Source organism: Alligator mississippiensis, chromosome 4 (assembly GCF_030867095.1).
Source record: "Alligator mississippiensis isolate rAllMis1 chromosome 4, rAllMis1, whole genome shotgun sequence".
Taxonomy (NCBI): domain Eukaryota; kingdom Metazoa; phylum Chordata; order Crocodylia; family Alligatoridae; genus Alligator; species Alligator mississippiensis.
In genome coordinates, this window is record NC_081827.1 from 188,354,176 (window position 1) to 188,376,527 (window position 22,352).

General features: G+C 43.3%; 1 protein-coding gene across 2 annotated transcripts in view; it reads left to right on the top strand.

The window, feature by feature from the left end:
* Window positions 1-142: 142 nt before the first annotated feature.
* DIP2A (disco interacting protein 2 homolog A) overlaps window positions 143-22,352 on the top strand; it is a 209,650-nt gene continuing 187,440 nt past the window's right edge. For both annotated transcript variants that reach the window (XM_059727199.1, XM_019492186.2), the window contains exon 1: window positions 143-307. In XM_059727199.1, coding sequence (XP_059583182.1) covers window positions 211-307 — 97 coding nt within the window. In that variant the 5' untranslated portion in view covers window positions 143-210. The remainder of the gene's footprint in view (window positions 308-22,352) is intronic.

Sequence of the window (22,352 nt, forward strand, 5' to 3'; positions counted from 1 at the left end):
CGGGGCGCGGGGCAGCCTGGGAGCTGTAGTCTGCGCCGCGCTAGCCCCCGCCCCGGCGAGCCCCGCGCCCTCCCCCGCGCTCAGTGCACGCGTCTGGGCTGCGGCAGCGGCTGCGCCGTGCGGGAGCGGCCGTGCGGGCCGCGCCTTCCCTACGCGCGCTGCGGATGCGGCTGCGGCCGGGGGCGCCCTCCCCACAGCGCCGGCCCGGCCATGGCCGCGGAGCGCGGCGGCTGCCCCCTGGACGCGCTGCCGCTGCCGCCCGACGTGCGCGAGAGCCTAGCCGAGCTGGAGCTCGAGCTGTCGGAAGGTGCGGGCGGGGCGGGGCGGCCGTTGCTCCCCACCCGCCACCCGGGGGGAGTGGGTCCGTCCTGCGGGGTGGCGCGGGGTTCTTCCCGTCCCTCCCCGCCCCGCCCGGCCTGTGCCTCGCGCTGCGGTAGGGGAGTGCGGGGCGAGGGCAGCTACTGCCGGCGCCGCGTGGGAGAGGAGCGGGGGGAGCGCGGCCCGCAGCCCCTCACGTAGCGCTGCGCCCGGCCCTCCGCTCGCCCCGCAGGGCCGGGTTGGTGCCCCCGGCCCGAGCGCCCTTCCCTTCCTTGCCCTTCCCCGCCGCCCCGTGTCGGAAGTGAGAGCTCGCCCCCTTCAGCGTCGCCCGGAGAAGCGCGGAGCTGCGCCCTGTGCCCGGGATCCTGCGGCCCGAGGCCCCCGCTAATTCTTGAGACTTGAGTGACGCCCCGCTTTACCGCCTGTTCTGGGCGCGTGAGAGGAGCGGGCAGCGCGGGGGGGAGGGGGTTCTCGATGCCCTGCGCTCCGTGGCACCCCGCCAGGGACCTGGCAGCACCCCTGGGCGCCCCGTGCGGCACCGGAGAACCACTGCTCAAAGTCACAACCCGCAGTCACAGGGTGGTGAGGAGGGAGAAACTGGCGTTAGCACGGCTCTGTCCTCTGCTGGGAGGTGGGGGATTGGGGTTAGGATTCAAATGACACTGACTCTTGGTGGGGTTTACAAACATAATTGGGCTTCCGGTCACGATGCCGTATTAAAATCGGGAGACCTCCCCAGGTTACAATTTTCAAATCTAAAGGGGGGGGGGGGCTCTTGTCTGTTACAGCTGAGCCCCTGCCCTCCCCCGGCTCTTTGGCTGTTTGCCAAGGCATGGTAGGGAGGAAGGGGTGGTGGGCTCTGTCCCTCCTGCCTCCTTGTGTCCAGCACCCCCATGTTTTTCAAAGGCCAATTCATTTAGTAGTTTTCTAAAGAAATGGTGGCTGTGTAGAATTGGCCTAGTTACTCAGTTCCACTCTTATGTATGTTTCTGAGCAGAACCAGTTAAGCTGTAATCAGCAGGGATCCAGGTTTTCTGGTTCCTGCAGGAAAACACAGATTTCCCCTGCAAGGGACTGCTTGGGGCTGGGGGAGCGGGGGAAGGTGATCAGAGGTAGAGCTCACCACATGCACGTGTGTGCACGCACACGTGACCAGCAGTACAGCCAGGCAGGGTGGTGGGAGCAGCCCTGGCAGCTGGATAAACTTAGGTCTATGGGACATGTAGGGTGGGGGGGCGGGTTGAAGGGCCAGGGCTTGGGGGCTGTCTGTGCATGCCCATTGGCAATGCATTACAGAAGTTTGGGGGGGCATGTGCTCCTTCATATTTCTGTATGGACAGTGGAGCATAGGGTTGCATCCTGGCTGGACCAACACCAGACAGGAGCCACCTCCATGGCCTGGCAGGCAGGACTGGGTACAGGAGGGTGGAGGGCAGCATATCAGGGCTGCTCAGTACCACAAACTACTGAGTTTGTGGGGGGAACAGCCACAGCTGTTCCCGCATCCTGGTGAGTGAAGGAGGATGGAGGCAGCGCTCCTTTTCTATGATGAGAAAACCGAAATCAAATTCCAAAATTTATAGATATTTAGAATTTATTTTATTATAATAATTAAGGTACTGGTAGACTTTCAAGTTGCTTTAAAATTGTGAATATATCAGTAAACCATTTTGTTCAACTGATACCTGTATATATAGTGGTGTTTCACTCTAATCATGGAAAAATGCGAATTCGGGGTGTTTTAATCAGAGAATTTTGGATGCTTTTTAAACAGAGAAAACCATGATTCTTGATAATTGGTGTCTTCCATTTTCCTTCTGCAATGCTTTGATGTAATGGTGAACAGTAACAGAATGTCTGGAGTAATCTGTTGGAGCGTTAGGAAGCCAGTGCTTCAGTTCCTTTTTGAATGGATTTGGTTGTAATTGTTGTTTATTTTAAGTTAATTTTAACTTCTGAATTTTGGCTTAAACACTTGCCAGGTATTTTTTTTCTTTTTGCTGGTGGCGATCACCCTCTGCTGAACCTAGTGCTAAGGAAAAAGTTGTATAAGTTGGTTGAACCCCAGAAAAATTAAGAGTGCTTCGACTTTGGGGTCTGTCATACCCTCTTACTGTGTTTAGTGCCCAGTAATATACGTAGTGGTTCTTTCTAAATAAGGATTTTCACATCCCCTCCTAGTAATGGTGAAATTTTAGGCAAGTTTGTTTAGGTAGTCGTAAGCATTATTTTCAGTACTTTTCTGCATCTAGTTCCTAACTCTGGGCAATTTAAGTGTATTTTTTTGAGAAACAGTGGCACTGATTCTTCAAACTGAGGTTGGAAGCTTGGCATTTCTGATCAGTAAAGCTTTCCAGTTTTCAGGAGCATTCATACCAATTGGCAACCTTATTAGAAACAGTATCTGAACCAGATACCATAGTTGCTTGCAAAAGAGAAAGTAATTAACCTTTTTAATTTGAACAGATTTCTTTTCATATTTATGCTTTTTCTTAATTTATTATGATCATATCTGATAAAATGGTGATTTAAAAAAATAATTGTATGTGTGCTAATCTAATAAATACATGAATTGGAATCTGCTACTTTTTATGGTACAAGTTTGGGGGTTTTTTATACTTAGCTGTTGTCTACAGTGGGGTTTTCAGCCACTGGCTCCCCTTTAATGCAGACATGTTGCAGGGTTTAAATTATGACTTCAAGATAATGGCCGCAGTTACACTGCTGGAGAATTTTACACAGGTGGGCTGTAACCCCAGTTTGAAGTCCATGATTTAGGAGTCCTAGGTTCAATTTTTGGCCTGTGCCACAGACTTCCTGTGACCTTGGGAATGTTATTTAAGCACTTTTCCTCAACTTCCTGTCTTAAAACTGACTATACTACTACCTTCCAGCCTTTTTCTTACTTAAACTGAAAGTATTTAAGGGCAGAAACAGTCCCTAGGGTATGTATTTTTATAACACTTAGCATACTAGGGTGTTGATATCAGTTGGAGCCCCTATATGTTGCTTTACAAATTATATCCACCAGTTTTTATGTTAAGTCAGAAGGAAAATGAGAGGTGGGTAGCTTGTTGCATTTTAATTTGTGTAAAATAGACACAGGTTTTGAATTACACACTTCTGTGTTTGTAAAGACTTCTGTTGTGACTGGTATTTATGGAAATAGTCTGTCAACTTGAACCTTCCCAGGGTTACATTCAGTGTGATATTGAATCTTGATTATCTGAAGATCTGTATGTTGTGGCACTGTAGTGTCAGACTCCCTGTGAATGACAGCCAGTTCACTATCAGGTTCACAGTCTCTCCTCTCTTTCTAGAGGACATATTTTTGAGGGCATCTCTAGACAGCATGTTTTGGCATAAGTTATAGCCATGCATTGGAAGCATTCTCTCCAGGGTTTCAGACACAGAAAAATGCTGAACCTAGACAACTGTTTAATGTTACACTTTCTCCCATTAACACCTATCTTTTATTAAGAATAGATTTCAGGAGTCTTTTGTATAGATTAACTCTAGCAGCCTGTTCTAGTACAACATAAGACACCTGTAAAAACTAGATTCTAGAATGGACTGAGCAAGAAAAAGGCAATATTGGATTGAATATTTTTCTGAGTTGCCCTCAGAAATAAAAAAAGGTTGCACTTTTGGGGATGTGACAATAATTTGTGTATTGTTACTGTTTATGCTATCGCTACAGTGATAGTTAGAGATGGAAGTACAAGGCAGTACTCTGTACAAGTACAGTTATACATGGTGAGGTAAGACACTTGTAATCAAATGATTCAGTGTTGTTTATATAACCTACCAAACTGCACTTACTAAATTAGTATCACAGAATGAAGCTTCGTTGAGTTATTTTCTAAAATGTCTAGAAATGGGACAGTAACTTGAAAGAGTCCTTGTTCTTTGCATCATTTAAATTGGAGGGGGAGGTCTCAATTAGGGATTAGTTGTGGACTTAAATGTTTCATAAAAAATATAACAAATCCATGCACACTTTCTTTGGAGGGATTAATGCATTTTCTCTTGATTGAACACAGTGATCATTTAATAATAAATCAATATCCTGTGAAAATGGTTTGTCAAACCAAGATGTTTTCTGTTAGCAGTAAGTTAGTCTGAAAGTGGGTGCTGTAGAAATACTGTAGTGTGGTTGGAGTGTCATAGTCACGATGGTTCAGGAAACATGTAAGGTGAGGACTCTGTGTGATAGATTTTATTAGACCAACTGTATAGTTGGAAGAGCTGTTGGACAATTTCAAACATCAAGTGCTTTTCTTCAGGTTTTCCTATGCTTCTGCAGACCTGAAGAAGGGCACCTGCTACCAAAAGCTTGTCCAACAACTCTCCTATCTATACAGTTTATCAAATAAAACGTATACCACAAAATCCTTGCCTTTTGTAGAAATGCTGTTCATATTTACAACATTTGTTCATCAAAAGACCATTCTAAATGGGCAATTTACTTATCTAAAATTCTGTTTCAAATTTTGTGTATAAGTACAAGATTTAGTCTAGAAATATTTAATTGAAAAATGTAAACATTGAAAAATGGGTTCTCACAGTGTTTACAACAGTCTACTAACCATTTAAAGGCTTATTTAATCAAATATATCTTTGTGAAAGACCAGAGGATCATCTACATGCAAACATTTTCATTTTGTTGCTTGATGATGGAGTAAGATTTCATACAGTGGAAAATTTATTATAGGTATTAGAGCTCTGCTGCTGGCCTACCCTATACCCATTACAAGTATTGCCCAACTAACTGGAGACCAACTGCACATGCAAAATAGTTATGGCACAATAAAAAGCTCCAACCAGCTATAAAGTTAGACCTCGGAAATGTGTACTGACTTTATAGATGGTTGCTATTGAGCTTTAATTTGCCCGTGTTGCAGGGTCTCCCCTGTGGCTGGAAGCCCTGTTAGCTTGACAAAGTCCTCAACTACAGGGTTGTACCATGTCCAGTGTAAAACACGTGGGCCTTGGGGATCAAGGCAGCTGTGATCCCCAGGTCTTGGGGTCATGTGAAATCCTTGGGGTATGGGGACTGCAGCTGCTACAATCCCTAGAACTCTGTGTTGCAGGAAACCCCTGGAGCTGGAGGATTGCTGCAGGGGTGACTTCCCCCCTGCCCCAGTGGTGCAGATCACTTTAGCAGCAATCCTTTGTCCCCAGGGGTTTCCCCCTCCCTCCCCATGCACCCCTGGGCAGGAGACCACTGCAGTGGTGGTCCTTCACTTTCTGGGGTTTCCCTTTCTCCCAGGGTGGGGGGTTCACTGCTATGACGGTCCCTCTGGCCCCTGGATTTTCACTCACCCCTGGGACTGGGAGCCCCTCAGATGGAGTGTGTGGGGCTCTGAGGTGCAGAAGCTTGCTTCTTACTGGTGCAGGGGGAACCTGGAATTGGCAGTAAGGTGCGATGGGATCTAATGCGTGATACAAGAATAGCGCCTCTTGCCATGCACTTGTCATGGCAGGAGGCGTGATTGTGTGAATCATGAATTGGATCCCATTGCACCTTTACCTGCACATGTAGAGGGGGTCTTGGATCTACTTTCTCTTCTCTCTCCTTCCTTCTAGAGGACCTTAAGCAGGGGTGGGCAAAATACAGCCCGCAGGCCGAATCTGGCCCACCAGGCAATTTCATTTGGCTCATGGGTGGGCGCCCACTGAGACATGCCCAAACCTGCTGGGCCATCATGTTACACTCCCACCCTTGTGTGTGGGAGGGCCCCTGTCCTGGCCAGTACTGCTACTGCAGCTGCCTGGGGAACTGCTCTGCTCCCCAAGCCTCCAGGGTCGTCTTCTGTCACTGCTGCAGTGCTCTGGGCAACAGGTAGGGAAGCAGGGTTGGGTGCAGAGAAGCTGCAGCTGGGTAGGAGTGTGGGGCTGGAGCCAGCAGGAGCTCAGAGCCCAAAGCATGGGGCCTACGCCTAGCAGGGTGGTGGGAGTGCAGAGCCTGGGTCAACACAGGTCCATTGCATGGGGCTCCCCATGGCTCACGTGACGCTCCCAGGACTCGCGCGCCACCAGGGGAGAGTCCTGCACTATGAAGCTGGCATCCTTTCCCTCACCCTGCTGCCACATGCAGCTGCCTTGCTGCCACTCCCTGTTTCCTGGTGGAGTCCTGGGAACTGCATGTGGCAGCAAGGAGCGGGGCTGGGTTGCCAGCTCCATCATGCAGGGCTCTGCCCCAAAGCGCTTGGCTCTGGCTGGGTTCTGGGCACTGTACATGAGCTGCTGTGAGCCCCACACAATGGAACTGGGCTGGCCTGGCCCTGCTGCCATGTGCAGCTGCTAGAACTGGCCAGAGCTGTGCGCCACCGGGGGCCTTGTCTGTACGGCCATGAGCGACCTGAGGGTCTGCTGCTGTTGCTGCTGGGGGTGAAGGCTGTGCACCATGGGGGGGCCCACACGAACACACCACCATACCCACCCACACCCTCTCCCACACAACCAGACCCTCCCCCCTCACAAAATACAAGAGTGAGACTTTATTTTGAGCTATTATGCAAATAAACTCTATGTACACTATGCAAACACATTTAAATCAAAATATTTTTAAAAATAAAATGTTACAGTAGATGTTTGATTTTTACTAAATGATTTGTTTTTTTTCCATTCCAAGGTGGAAACCCCCCTCCCCCAGAGTACTTCCGTGGGCAAGGGGAGGGACATCCCGTGGCAAAGGTGAGGGGGTTAGGAGGTGGGACTTCTGGTCCCACAGTGGTGACAAGGGGGTGGGGCACCTGTCAAGAGACAGGGTAGCCCTTGACAGCTCACCAGAACTCGTTAAGTGGCCCTCCAGCTGAAATAACTGCCCATCCCTGACCTTAAGTATTTTTTGAGGACAGGAATAGCAATGTCACTCAAGGTTGTGACCTTGGCAGCAGTTCCCTCTTCCACTGGTAGATGAGGGGTGGGTGTTTAGAATGTAAGATCCTGCCTTTTGGATTGGAGCAAACATTGGGAGGTGCCTAAAGCACATTCAAATCCTCCTTTCCAGCTGAGTCCAACCCCCACTCAGCACTGTTGGCTGAGTTTCCCCATCCCAAACAGTGGAGAAAACAAATGGCAGGCAAGGTAGTGGAAGGGGGAGCAGTGGGAGAGGAAGAGGAGAGGTAGAAAGGGGAGAGAGGATTTTCACTTGCTTTAGGGTAAGTCCCCAGAGGCTCCTGCGGTTCTGTATGCCCACAGTGGTGGGGGAGGAGGGGGATGGGAGCAGGGGGTGCAGCCATCTCTGCAGTGTGGGTTAGTGCTCCCACACCCCGCTTTGGGAAATCCTGGATCAGCCTCTGGGATGTGGGTTGTATAGAAGCTTCCCTTGGTCTTCAGGATAGTTTCACTTTCTTGAAGTTGATGAATTTGAGATGTGGGAGCTGAATGTTTTTGCACTCATTCTGTTTTGTAGCAATTTGTAGTTTGGACTTGTTCAGTAAATTGAGTGAAAAACTCTTTTTGTTAGGCAAATGTTTCTCTGTTACCTATATTTTTACATGATTATTCATAAAGATACAATTGGTAGCTGTCTTCTCAGAGATGTCATAATTAGTTGCTAATATGTTTACTGTTGCTCAGGATGAGTCCTTCAACCCCCTTCCTGGCATGGGACTACCCCAGGTGCTTAATGTTCTTTCCAATCCAAATGGATATTGCATTCAACTGTTCTGCTGATCATGAAGTGGGAACGTTCCTTATTACCTAGTGTATCTATCACATAAGTTATGGAACGAGATATGAGAGTATCGGGGGGTTTTTTCCTGTTTACGTGATTATTTTGCATCTCCTGCCACTAAACATCTGAAAGTTCCCAGTGAAACTGGTTATGTGTTAATGAAAGGTACAGAATCTTTTTTCATGCCACATTTTTTGGGGAAAAAAAGGTATTGGAATGGAGAAAGCTCTGTATTTCTTCTGAGTAACTGACTTTCCTTGCCATCACTTTCAGATGGAAGGTTCCCTCCTATCCTTTCCTTGCTACAAATTTTGGGTGCTATATTTTTCCAGTATTCCAATTTCAATTATGCCGCATGTTTTCATGGACAGTGCCTAGTTACTAATGCATTATTTGACAAGCTTTTGATAGGTGTAGCTTTTCTATATTGAGTTTTGTCTGCTTTATAATTATCTTGGCATCTTTTGAAATACTGAAGTCAATATAAAATTATACCTCTAGACAAAAATAAGTGGACAGCATTCTACTATAACAAGTGCTTATAGTAAAATTTAAATCCATTGAATACTCAATCAGTTGGTTTTGATTACCAATCAAGTACAATCTAGCAAGTATTTTTAACGCGATTATTATCATATCGGCAGTAACTCCTAACTCTCTCTTGATGAATATTTTCCTCTTTTAAAATGGGCAAACTACTCAATTACAAAATACTTCTTGTATCATAAAAGATTCTTTTTACAGCTTGTAATATCTTCCCACACTGTTGTGGTACTGAATTTGGCTTATGATTTTTCATTAGGTGACACTGGATATTATGATCCTATCTAACTCTTATGAATCCAACCCAAAGTTTATTTTATTTATATCTGAAAAATGTTTTTGTTATGTAAATAGAGTTGAATTTACATCTGATACTGCATGTGTAATGATGCTAGTGGTAGAAGCATTTTAGTTTGCTTGATTTACATTAGTGCAACAGACATATGGGTTAATATTTTTACGAACTTAAATATCAGTAAAGCCTTCCATTTAGAAAGTTTTGCAAAAGTGCTCATCTAAGTTGGCATTGCTCTACCACTTCATTAATGTAATTTTAATACTTGTGAGTAAATGTTAAGAGTAGTGAATGTGAAAGAGTACTGGAACTGGAGGGACAAGTGTTGTGCAAGCTGCCAGGCTTCCAGAAAATTGACCTGCAATATCCTTCTTGTTTAGCTGTCAATTGCATGGTGTTAGCTGTAGGGTTGCTAAATGCCCACTGGGCCTGGATGAAACTGGGGAACTTGTTTTAACATGTTATCTCTTATTCCAGTTTCTAGGGATGATTGGTTAATGCATCACATAGCCCCTTCAGATGCCAGCTTTCATTCATGCTTCACCCATCATGGACTTTATACAATTTATAGAACATGAACACCAGACCATACCTCCCACACCTCCCCAAGGTTACATGAGGAGAAACGTGGTTTCTCTAAAATAGTTGCTGATTTTTACACTAAGTATTGAAATAAGGACAGAATTATAAAAGAATATGGGGAAAATTGTATTACATATACAAAGGACCATTCATAAGTATTTTTAAGATTATATACCAATATACACATTCTCCTCCAGTGGATGTGTCTAGATTTAAAATTACTTTAGTTGCTTTATTTGTATTTAATGAAACAGGGTATTCTCACCTGCAGCCCTATCAACTTGCACTGCCCTTTTTTGCTGATTAGACTTGACTATTGCAGTTGCCAGATGCAGCCCTTGGCCACCTTCCTTTTTGGGAGAGGATGCTTCTGTTCAAACCCTTACAACAGGAGTTCTCAAACTTTGTGATACCGTGACCCCAAGTGCTGGATGGCGGCGGCAGGGGATGGGGAGTTTGACACTGCCGCGCGCCGCTTCCCCTTGCCGCTGTACGTGCCCCTGGGAAGTTTGCTACCCCCTTTTTAAGTTGCTCATGACCCCCCCAGGGGGTTGCAACCCACAGTTTGAGAACCTCTGCCTTACAGACTGAACCTGGTTAGTTGGAGTAAGGCTTCAGGCATACTTTCACCTTTGCTTACCTCTTCATAGCAGTTTATATATCTGTCTTCTGTTTGGGTCAGGCAGCGACAAAGCATGTAAACAGCAAACTGAGACTCATTAATAAGCAGAATTACTAAAAGAATGGTAGCAAAACAGTTTTGCTGAACTTTTTTCACCTGACTATTTTACAAAGCTTGATTCTTTACAGTGCGAAGAAGATCTTCAGATACCTGGAAATGAATGTCAGGTCCTCACTCTCCATGGTCAGACCAGCCTAAGACATCCCTTCATTTTAAGAAATTTCCCTTGGTTCCAAGTTTTTTTCCCAGTGCTTCTGGATTCAGTTTATTCCAAAGTGCTAAAGTTCACTTATTTCTAATGCGAGATTTTCACAAAGTACTGCTTGACCAGGCACTGTCTGGAGGAAATGAAACAAACTGTTACCTGTACAATGTGGAGGTGTTCCATTTCTGTGCTTGGTGCCTCCTATGGCAGTATCAAGTTGGTAGTTCAAATTCTCCTCATCAGATTGTGGGTTTTGTGTGTAGCAGTCTTATTTCACTGCTGAGCTCCTTTCTCCCCTTCCACATCCAAGGAATCACCAGAGCAGTAAGGCTCTGACTTTCAGTGTTCAACACTACTTCAGCAAGTTCCCTCTATTTCTCCACTGTAGTTGAGCAGCTAGAGAGACTGAAACATTCATCATGTCATTCTTTCTCCAACTCTACCAAGAGAAGATGGTGAAGCTGAACTTGTTTTTTTTTGCCTGCTCTTCTTGTGAATTCTTTGTTGAGATTTTTTTTTTAAGTTTATGAGCAGCTTTTGTTAAGATCATTACAGGATTCACTTTTTTTTGAGGGATAAAAGTATATTTCAACCATATGTCGACCATACTTCATTTGTCTTGTTCCACTTGGAGTGCCAGAGCTTCAGCACTTCAAAGACATGATGTTAACATTCTGCGTTGCTTGATGTGCTAGGCATCTGGGAAGCCGTTCGCTGACAAGAATTGGGGCTTCCTATCTAAGGTCCTTAAGCAAATCGTTGGTAGAAAGTCTTGGCCTCATTGGAGAAAAATTGCACATCGTTGTATACACATCTTTCAAATTCTACAAAATGCTAGATGCTCTTTATAATGTTATAAAAAGTATTCAAAGTTTATGCTAATTTCTGTGAAGCCACACACATTTAGGAAGTTTTGCTGGTAGGCATCTGAATTCTACATTCAGGACTGGTGAGAAGAGGCTGCTGGCAAAGATGGTCTTTTCTTTTCTGCTTCTAACCAGAAGGTCAATTTCTGTTTGAATGATCAGCAGTGAAATAATGATTAAAAGCTGGTTTATTTTTAAGATTTACAATTAATCTGCTGAACTGAACAGGGCAGTTCATACTACAGGGCTGTTATTTCAGACAGAAATTGCATCAGTTAACACGTAGATGATATTTTCAAGATGTTCCTCACAATAGTGTGATCTAGAAGTATGGATTTCAGTAAAGTTTGATTGTAAAGGCAAGTTGAGATTCTGGATCATGGTTTTGTGGCAGGGAATAAATTCCATTTCAGACTGACTATTCATGAGATTCTGCCTGTAATTCAGAGGCTTGTTGGTATTTTGGTCTGCATGAATATCCATCTTGTTTTCCTGTTGTATTGCACAAATAAAAAAAATAGCGACACCAAATATTAGTAAAACAACCAGTAATGCACAAAGATGCATTTACATTCCAATTTCAAAGTTGTAATTTACTTGGACAAAGTTTTGTTCTTTGAAAGGGATCTTGGTTGTGTTATTCTTCCCATAACATAGATTTATATTTTTGAGATTTTTCAAACTGTATGCTTGTGTTGGCATTGTAATAGCTCAGCCTTATGGAAATGCATTGCTTCACTGAATGGGTCAAGTCCATTGGAACAGGGATGTCAAACTCTCCTTATGCCCTGGGTTCTTGTAGGCTGGATCCAGGCCAGGGCTAAAAGTCCCTTTTCTCTGGGCAAAGTCTTCTATTTGTGGTTGAGGGCATAATTGGATTAATTAAATCCAAAGGTTCTTGAAAATAAAGGTTTTATCATTTATGGGACAGCTTACAATGACTAGTACGATATAATCCTTCCCTTAAACCAGTTGTCTTAAGGAACAAGGCTGGAATGTTAAAGGTCAAGAATGCAATTTGACACTTTGACCCTCTTTTTGGTTGATCTTCACAGCTGTAGTTCCTGATGTTGAGGGTCTGCTTATATGATTAGGGAGAAGGGGCAAAGATATTTTTTCAAATCCAAATTAACCGTTTTTTAACATTTTGTTAGTATCTTAACACCTTAATGTCTTTGTGAGTGTACTGACTGAACATATTGCCTAGGTTTCCTCTTAGTTCTCAATATGAACAACTGAAATGAATAAAGCATTATGCTGTATCTGCTTTTGGTTTTAAGGAGTAAATCAAGTCATGTTGGCTAGAGCAGTTTAGAATAACTTTTTTTTTTTCTCTTGCAAGAGTTGAACTTTTAAAAATTAAGACAAAATAAGCGTTTTTCTTTTAATTCCCTTAAAAGGTGAACTCCTAAAATCCCTTTCTTTCAGCAAAAGTAAGCAGTACCCTGATAGTTTAATGTACACTGAGAGGGAAAGATTCACAAATAAGCTGAGTCTGCCTGTCTATTTATCAGTTAAAGTGGAAATATTATCTTGAGTTGTGTTCACAGAAAGAACTAGCCAGTATAATGGAGAACAGCTTCATCCAATACATATAAATGTGCTACTAAACACTGTAAAATGGTTTCTTCAGCAAAGGTCAGTATATACTAAATTCGCAGCAATATGTATGATAGCAAAGTGCTGTGAGTTGGCACATCTGCTTAGTTTTATAATTGTTCAATTTATAAAATGCTATAAACTCCCAGTATAGGAAGACCGGTTGCATAATATTTGTCATTGCACCTTTTGTTAGAGACATTGTATGGGCTAGAGAATGATTTGGAGGCGTAGGTTTTTTTTGTAGGCTAGGAGGCCTAGGCTTTGAGCCTGTACCAAGTGTTAGTTCCAGTCCCAGACATGGTAAAGAACTGTGAGGGAGTACAGCTGTTTCCCTTTATTTGCTCTTCACAACTGTGTAAGGTGAAGTCAAAGATAAGCCTATTGCATCATGAACATTTTCCTAAATATACATAATTTAAGAGTGTGTATTGAGTTTATCAGTTATTAAATTATATAATTATGTAAAGCTCCACAGGCTATTTGTGATAGGGCTTCATCTTGTCTTCAGAATGGGGGGCATGACAGATTTATCAAGAACTGGCAATAGGGAAATGCACCTCTGCCTATAAGTGTTGTCTGACTACAGATTTCTTTGATGCAAAGTTCTTCCGAGGAATATTCTTTCCTGTCCCGTCTGCTAACGTGATTAGCCATTGAAGAGCTATGTTACTATTTAAAGTATTGCCATTGGGCTTCAGAGACAGTCCAGTGAAATGAATATAGTAGGGAAGACGGGGGTGGAAAAGGCACATCTCAGTGCTGTTTCATATTGTCTACACACTAAATACTTTATTGAATTTGTCTGTTTACATTTGGAGAGTTAGTCTGTGCTTTGTCATTTTTTGGCAGAAGCATTCTGTATACTGTAATACCCAAGTAAGAGGAAGTTGATAGGAATGTATTTGGGGATGCCCTTAATTAAGATACGTTTCCTTTCTGGCATGAAGGCACAGTGCTCTGAAGAAAACCATATCAGAAAGATGCCTGGAGTGTCTAGCATGATGGAGAACAGGTGACTGAATATACCTGGAAATAGGCTTTTTTCACATTGATCTAAAAATTACAGTACATCCAGTCATGGATGCAAATGAGTACCCAAAATGTCTCTTTCATCAGGGAACATTACCCCTGACTTGCATTAACATGTCTTCTTAAGGGTTGTTGGTTGTAACCGTGTTGGTCTAAGGACATAGGCAGACAAGATTCTTTGGGTACATGTGATATCTTTTATTCAACCAACTAACGAGTTGGAAAAATTGTTCTTTGCAAGCTTTTGTACCTGAAAGCTTGCAAAGGATTTTTTTTTTCCAACTATTTAGTTGGTCTAATAAAAGATACCACATTTATCTAAAGAACCTTGTCTTGTTAAGGTAATTTATGATTTAGGAAAGTTGTGTGAAATTGGCTTGGTGGGGACAGTTCTTCATAGGAACAGGTATTCCCTGTTGGACTATATTAATCAAAGACAACATTTTAAAGTAAACTTTGATACATTTTTCTCATCTCTACCCACTTTTGTGATTTAGCATATGAATACTATGAAAGAAGCAAACTTAATAATGAAGTGTGTGAAATAGTTCTAGGTTAGAATGCAGCATGTTTTAAGCATCTCTAAATGGGATTTTTACAGTGGTTGCCAATAGGGTTTCTGCCAGCTAAATTTTGGGTGTTTAAGCCAGAGTCCCTTTTTATGGTTTGGATCCTGTATAAATTGGCAGGGTTTTTTTATTCTGGTTTAACTGAATTGACAACCCTTTGTCAAGCTTACTTGTATGGCAGGGTCAAGGTCAACTTGGGAGTTTGCTCCCTGTTTGGTCTGTCAGCCTGAATTTGTTGACTTCCAGGGCGCGTACCATAGTCCTATTTACCCAAGATATTTCTGAATGGCTAAGTTGGGAGGGTTTTGTTTATTTCAGGTTTAATGGTGTGTTTTGTTGTCATGGGTAACTTTAAATTATTTTCCTCAGTGTAAGTTGGTAAGTAAATATCTTGTGTGACTTGTTTTGATGCTCACAAATTGAAAAAACTAGAACAGAGATGCTTAGCCTTTCCCCCCTGTGGGCCAGATGGGCAGCATCCAGTTTGACTGCTGGCCAGATCCAGCTGGTGGTCCCAATCCAGTGCCCAGGGTGTGGCGGCAGGCACCCTCCAGCCATGTGGGGGGGGGGGGGGGCAAGCCAGCCTCAGTGCTGTTTTGCAGGGGAAGAGGGTGGAGTGGCATGGCCTAGCCTCACAGGTGAGGGAAAGAGGGTATGGATGGGCCCTAGCCTGGCCCTGAGTAGGGATAGAAGGTGTGACTGAGATCCAATCCACAAGCAGGGGGAGTGGGTATGGCCTAGAAGCCTGGCTGTGCAGAGCTTGAGGTTTGGGGATTTGGAAGGGGGCACATGACCATATTAATGGCCACTGCTGTCCCGCCATCAAATTTCCAGACCCCTGGGGAGCCCCACAGGCCAGATGAGATGGGCTTTGTGGGCCACAGGTTGAGTACCCTGATCTAGAATATTATTAAAAGTTAAAAACACTGTGGATGGTAAATCTTAGATTGCTCAATACAAGTTACAGCACATTCTTGACTGTCGCTTACTGTCTGCTATTTTACAGAATCATGTAAGTGTGTGTGGAGACCTGATGTTGATATCTCCTGATGTTGGAGAGGCTAATATAGACATTTTCTAGTCCTTTAAGAAGAGACTAAGGGATGGGATTTACCTCTTTAAATTTATTAGCAAGAGACCAGTTTAGATAGCATCTGTGGTGGCTATGTTGATATTGTTTAAGAATTTGGAGTTCCTTACCTGTTTGCTAGATCTATTTACAATAACTTCTTCCCCTGAATAGTTTAGTTTTGTTTGCTTTTTCCGTTCTTAATGCTATCAGCTAATCTAGTGCAGGCAACACCATAATAATAAACTAGTATAATCATATGACGGAAGAGGGAAAGTGTTAAGGAAACAGATGTTGGTTTCAGGCTTCCAAGCATTTTTTAAACAAGAGACTAAATTATATTATAAACTGAAAAGTAACTTTAAAAGCTATAAAAACAAATCAGAGGTGATTGACTAATTAGGGTAGTATTTTAAAATTGTTTTAGACTGTACTTGTTACATTTGTAACAACTGTATTAGAAGCTTCAGTAATTGTTTAAATTTAAATCAAAAAATGAATTTTTTGTGATCCTTTTTATATAAAGATATGGCTACTGCTCTAAATTAATCATGACATCTTTTCATGAGCTGTCAATTTTGAATTAAGTTAAAGCTTGAAAAGCCTATTTGTCAATAGCAAATAGGAAGCTGTCGTTAAGTGAATTGATTAGTGACAGACTTCTGCAGAACCTAAGCTTTTTGTGGATTTAAAAAACCCCCTAACCCTTATGACTGTTAGAAATTACTTAAGCAGTAGAGCTGTTCACTCTGCTGGAGATGCCTTTCTCAGGGGCCCATCTAAATCAGTCGAATGAACTTCCATAATATCTAAAAATTGCCTCATTTCATCACTTCCTGTTCCAAGTTCAGGGCACACTTCTCTGACCTTGCTTTCAATAATAGAAACACAGAACACAGCAGACATGCAGTAGATTAATAGAAAACAAAAAGTCCTTGCAAAATTTTCCCATAGGAAGAAAAAGGGAGAAAGAGAATCATGTATGATGTGTTAGTTCTGTCTTATTGCAGTTCTTGATGATGCTTGAATATTACAGTCATACAAGCAATCTTATGCCAGAAGGAAACAAAACCAAATTCTGCCTTCTTCCATGAGCATTAGGAGAAGAATACGTGGTGGGGACGACCCCCCCCAACCTGGTGGCAAGGACAGAACAATGTATTAGGCTGCACACCTAACACAATTGCACATGCCAAGGGTTGAATTGAAAATAGAACTTTTGATCATGGTGTGGTGGAAGAATCCTGTTTACTGGGGCTACCAGCCTATGGCCTTAGTTCAGTAATGATCCTTCATTTTTGGCAACTAGGATGTCTAGTGTTTTGGCCCAAGATATCTGGTAGCTTTTTTTGAAAAAAGAATAGAACATTACTTAAATTAAAATAACCATGTAAAAATCAGGGCCTAGATTTCTATTGGCCTCAGCAGTTTGTGGCTTTAAACCAGCATATTTTAAACCGATATACTTAAAAATGCAACAAAAATTGTTATGCTAATAGAGGCAAGGATTTTTATTATTTTTTTGGTGATATATTTTATTGGGCCAACTGCATGGTTGCGATAGACTTATTCGAGCATTTGAAAGCAGTGCATTCTTCAGGTCATTTAATTTTGCAGATTCTAATAACCTTTATTTAATGGTAAACATGGGTACATGCAATTTATGATTCTTCTGCTTACTTATCCAGTTTTAAAAAGATTCACAGGAGTATGTGCTGTACTTGTGATAGACCTGAGAGTGCCTGTTGGTAACTAAGCAATTACAAAAAAGATAGCTGACATCCTAAGAATGGTTAGACAATGTGAATAAATTTAACAGTGCTTGTTGAAGACTACTTCACAGGTTTCTCATTTTCTTAGTTCCCCACATCAGACAGGACTTATAGACTTACCATCACTATCATAGTGCTGGTGTGATGTTGTAGCTGTGATGGTCCAGGTAATATGCAGGAGGTAAGGATTAGACTTGCACTGCATTTGAAAGCTTGTTAATTCTTCATCAGGTGGCCTGTAGAAGAAGGCATTGCATTTAAAAGTTTGTTTAAGTCTGTCCCAGCTATGCAGTTGGTCCAATAAAACATACCACCCCAACAATCCTTATCTCTTGCTTATTTCCTGGTCCATCATGGCTACGACATCACTCAAACATTAGGCTATATAATTAATTTGTGGTCATCTGTTCCTGGCACACACCTTTTTTCTGCACTACCTTTGTTTTATTCCCGTTTCTGATATCTGCCAGTTCTAGTGATTATCCACTAACTTGTTGCTGCCTTGCCCTGCTTTTTCTGCCTTGCCTTATTCAATTTTTCATAGAGATATTCTTTGTTTGCTTCCTTCTGCATGTTGAGCTACATTTCCTAAGTATCACCCAAGTAGGACATCTGTGCTGCTACTCATTTTGCTGTGATTTGAGAAGTTCTTCAAGAGGTCAGGCTGAATTGGGTTTGTGGACTTTCCTGATCGTTTATCAATATCTGGTTGAAAATACAGGCAGTCCTCAACTTACAATGTTTCGAGTTACAATGTTTCACACTTACGACGTTTATAAATTGACACCCTGTTTCAACTTTACAACGCCAGTTTCGACTTACAATGCTTGATCCGATGCAATGCCATGCCAGTGATCAAGTTCGCTGTGTCGCTCATCTGCCTGGAGAACAGCTGTCCAAATTTCCTTGGACACTTTCTTTAAGAAAGCAGGCAAGACTCCAGAAAAACTTGCAGCCAAAACCCCTTCAAAAGTCCAGCAAAGTTGCCTCAAAGAAGTCCAAATCAATATGATTGCTATTTACAATATAAATACATTAATGCAGCTATATTACTCATCTATAATTGATCAAGTACAAAATTCTGGGGTATTTTTGGTAAAAGTAGGGTATCGGGCCTTGGTTCAGGAACAAATCCTCCATTTATAACATTGTTTCTTATGAGAAAATTGATTCTGAGTTGCAGTGTTTTGACTTAAGATGCAGTTTTCAGGAACAAGTTGTGTCCTAAGTCTGAGGACTGCCTGTAGATACCCATTTTAAGCATCTGTGGGAAAGGATAGGAGAAACTCTGTCATTATATAACAATACCTGTAATTTTTGAGCAGTTTGTTAGTCTTGACTAATAGCATGTTGTATACTACAATGAAAAGTTTCTACTAGTGAGATAAACAATTCTCATTGAGGGGAGGAAATGAACAGCCGTATTAAAATTACCACTGTCACTCCATGTGACAAACTTTTGTAAGAAAATTTTCAAGAATATTTCTATATACAGAAAATATTCTTTTAATTGTGCCCATTCTTTCCTTGCTTTTAACCAGGAGGTTGTTCTTTTTGGCTATTCACTGAGCCATAAAGAATGGTTATTATAAAACAGTGGAGGCTTTGCATCCAGCATTGCAAGAGTAATTTTTTTGTGTTGAAACAAGCAAAGCTTTGTAAGTACCAGATAGAGAGAGATTGTGTATTGGTATGTGAAGTTCCCCTACTTTTAATGATTGAAGTATATTGTTGCATAGATTGATTTATGCTGTAATATCCTGTAATATTGTTCTGAAAATTTTATTTTTCTCAGACAGACTTGGTTCCTAAATATTCTGTTTTGAAGAAAAGTCTGACCTCTGATAACACAATAAATTGAAAAAAAATCACTTGAAATAAGACTTGTGTCCCTAACTACTGAAGTAACTTGTCAGCTGTTGCTACGTAAAGAATACTGCCTGGGCTGTTTGCTAAACTTGGAAAGATCAGGCCTGTTATTGCCAAGAAAAATTGTCTGAAGGTAGTAATCTTTATGAGGATGATAGATATTTTGGGTTTGACAATGTATTTTAAGTGAAGGCAGTTCCTTAGGAAAATTCTCTTTTTGTATCTTGTCAAAGTAAAACCATGGTAATTCTCATGTTTCCTTCTTGTAATGATAACTTAATAATAGAATTTGCTTTAAAACAGCTGCTACCCTTTGCTAACAGTTTAACTGTTCCTAACATTTAAATGTTTGCATTTCTTTGTACTGAAGAAGCTCTAAGGATCTTGATAACAGACATGGTTGGATTATAGTTTGGCTGTTGCACTTGGCAGTTATGAGAGCTAAAGTAGTTTGGTTTATTTAAAAGGAATAAAATAGTGAATTCCTTGACATTAATGGTATTAAATCCCTCTGAGACTAAACTTCATTTTCACACTTTTGACTTGGAATAACCAAGATGTTCACATCTTTCACGTGCATATTTATTTTTCTGTGGTATCTGAGCCATTCTCTCCACATACCACTTGCCCTTCTGCCTCCCTTCCCACCTTCCCTCAAAATGCAGATATTTTTGTGCTGTTAAGGCTGTATTCTGACAATAAAAATAACTTTTCTAGTTTTTGCATTGTAAAATAGAATAGCATTTGGACTAAAAAAAGAATAAATTCCTTGCAGTATTTTCTCTCTGATCTAAAAGCTAGTATAGTGTCCTCAATTCAGATTGCCTCCAGTGCTACACAGGAAATGGGCCAAGTCTGTATTCTCATTAATTCTTTTTAAGGTAACTGAGTTATTCTCCAAATGATAATCGGTTATCTCTTTCTGAGAAAAATTGTGTCAGTACTTTCTCACTGTATATATTCTCTGCCCTGCCATATGGACGCTACCCCAGTTTTTGGCAATGGGAGATTGTAGACAGCATATGCATAGAAGAAGCAAGCTAAGACAAAAAGCCCTACTCTTCCTTTCCTAATTGAGTGTTGTTTATATGCAAGTTTAAAAGAGCTGACAGGGTTATAAAGGTTCTGGGTATGAGCAAGCTAAGATTTTGAAAAGTGGGGGTGCAGATGTGATGTATCATCATTGTCGCTGGTAGGTGTTGTAAGGTCTTGGTGCTCTCTTTCTGGGTACCTTGACCCCCAGCAACGTCAGGGTGAGACCCAGTCTCGGTGCTGTCTAGATGGTTTGGGCACTGCCCCTTCTTGTCTGCCATGTCTTTGATGTTGTTGGGGAGGCAGTTCCCTGTTGGCAACCCAAGGGGGTCTCATCCCTGGGGTGTCTTCGTGGGGCTCCAAACCTCCCCTTTACCCCACCCTTACCACATCCTTGGCCTGGGTAGACGCTGCTCCCCGGTGTTCTCCCACGTTATCTGCCTTGGAAAGGACGGGCCTTCCTGGCCATCAATCTTTGGGGGTCCACCTCTCACTTCCGGGTTGGCTTCCCCTCTTCTGGAGAAGTAAACCTGCCCTGTCCGGGGCCAATTGTAACTTGAACTAAAGGTTCAGCTCGTGCCAGCCGGGCTCCCAAGATTCCCTCTCTCGGGGCCCTCGATCCTCTGGGGATACTCATCCGTCCCCTTTTTTCCTAGTTGGTGTGGGTACAGGCAATCATCCTGTGCCCAGCCTCTACTAGCTCCCCTGGCGTCACCCCCTTGGGGCCCGGCTGACCTGTGGTCCAGTTGCCCTGGTCCTTCCAGCTGGCGTCACCTACTTCCTCCTTCTGGGGGCTCATGATCCCCCATGCTTTGCCTGCTATGGGGCTGTCTGAGGATGCCTGCAAGCTAGAGGAGGTGTCCCCAGCCACAGTGCCCAAGCCCCTGATTGGAGCCTTGCTGCTCCCTGGCAGCATCCCACATAGTTGTTGCCGCTCCGTGGGGCTCCCTTGCCTCTGGGCCCTGAAGCTGCCTTCTTCCTCCCTGGTCGGGGTCCTCCGGCGGGCGCCCAGCTCCTTGCCGCAGCAGCTGGAGTTGGAGCCCACCGGCTGTGCAGCTGATGTCCCGCAGCCGGCGTTCTGCTCCTGGCTTCCCAGCGCCAGCTCAGCTGGTTCCCCAGCCAACTTTTGAGCAGCCCGCGCTGCTCGGAGGCCGTACCCCCAGCCTTTGCCAATACAGAGGCTCAGGCAGCTGCAGAACTGCCGAGCCTATGCTTGCGTCTCCTCCCGGCTGCTGCTTGTCCCGGCTCTTAAGGTAAGTGCCGGGGCATGTTGGTTGGGGGTCCGTGTCACGCTGCGGGGGGCTTCCGCCTCTCCTCTCACAATCATATATAAAATGAGACACGTTTTTCTCCAGTTGAAAAGAAACTACAAGCTTCTTTGCTAGGGGTGCAGCACTATATTATTCAGTTCAAGATCAAACCTAAAAATAAAAACCTTTATTGAAATGTTCACCAATTTATTTGCTAGATCAGGGCTGCTCAACTTCTGACTGGCAGGCCAAATCTGGCCCATGGAGCCATCATATCTGGCCCACGGGGATCACCATGAGTCTGAAAAAATTGAAAGCTGGGGAGTGGAGAAGCTCCATGCATCCAGATAGGGGCCACTTGACCCTGACCACCTGCTAGCATCTGAATGAAGACTGAGTTGGGTTCAGCTGCTCTGCCCTACTTCTTCCACTCCCAAGGGTTCAGACTGGGGCCTCTCTTCTCTGCTTAGCCCTTGCCCATGCATCCATATCAGGACCAAGCTGCTCCCCTCCTTTGCTGCATCTGGATCAGGACTACTTTGCCCTGCCCCTCCCCCAATACATCCAAATTGGGGCCCCTGTGTCAGGATTGGGGTTGCTCTACCCCATTCGGCCCCCGCACCATACTATCAGATCAGGACAAAGTGCTCCCTGACCTCCCCCCACAACCTGGCAGATGGATCAGGGGCAAGCTGTGCACTCCACCATGGCAGGATGGGGCTCCTCTGTTGGCCCCATGTCCCAACTGGATTGAACCCACCCATGGCCAGACCTGGCCCTGCCCATCGACCTACACGGTGTAAAGGTTGAGCACCATTGTCCTTGATTATAGATGAAGTTTAAATAACACAAGAAACTAGGCAAACATGGTCAAAATAGTCAACATATCATTTCATTAGTCCTGTAGTCATTATAGTAAAATATAATGTTAAGTACAACAAAATCTAGTTGCCTTGAGTATCTTGACAGTGTCTCCAATATTTCA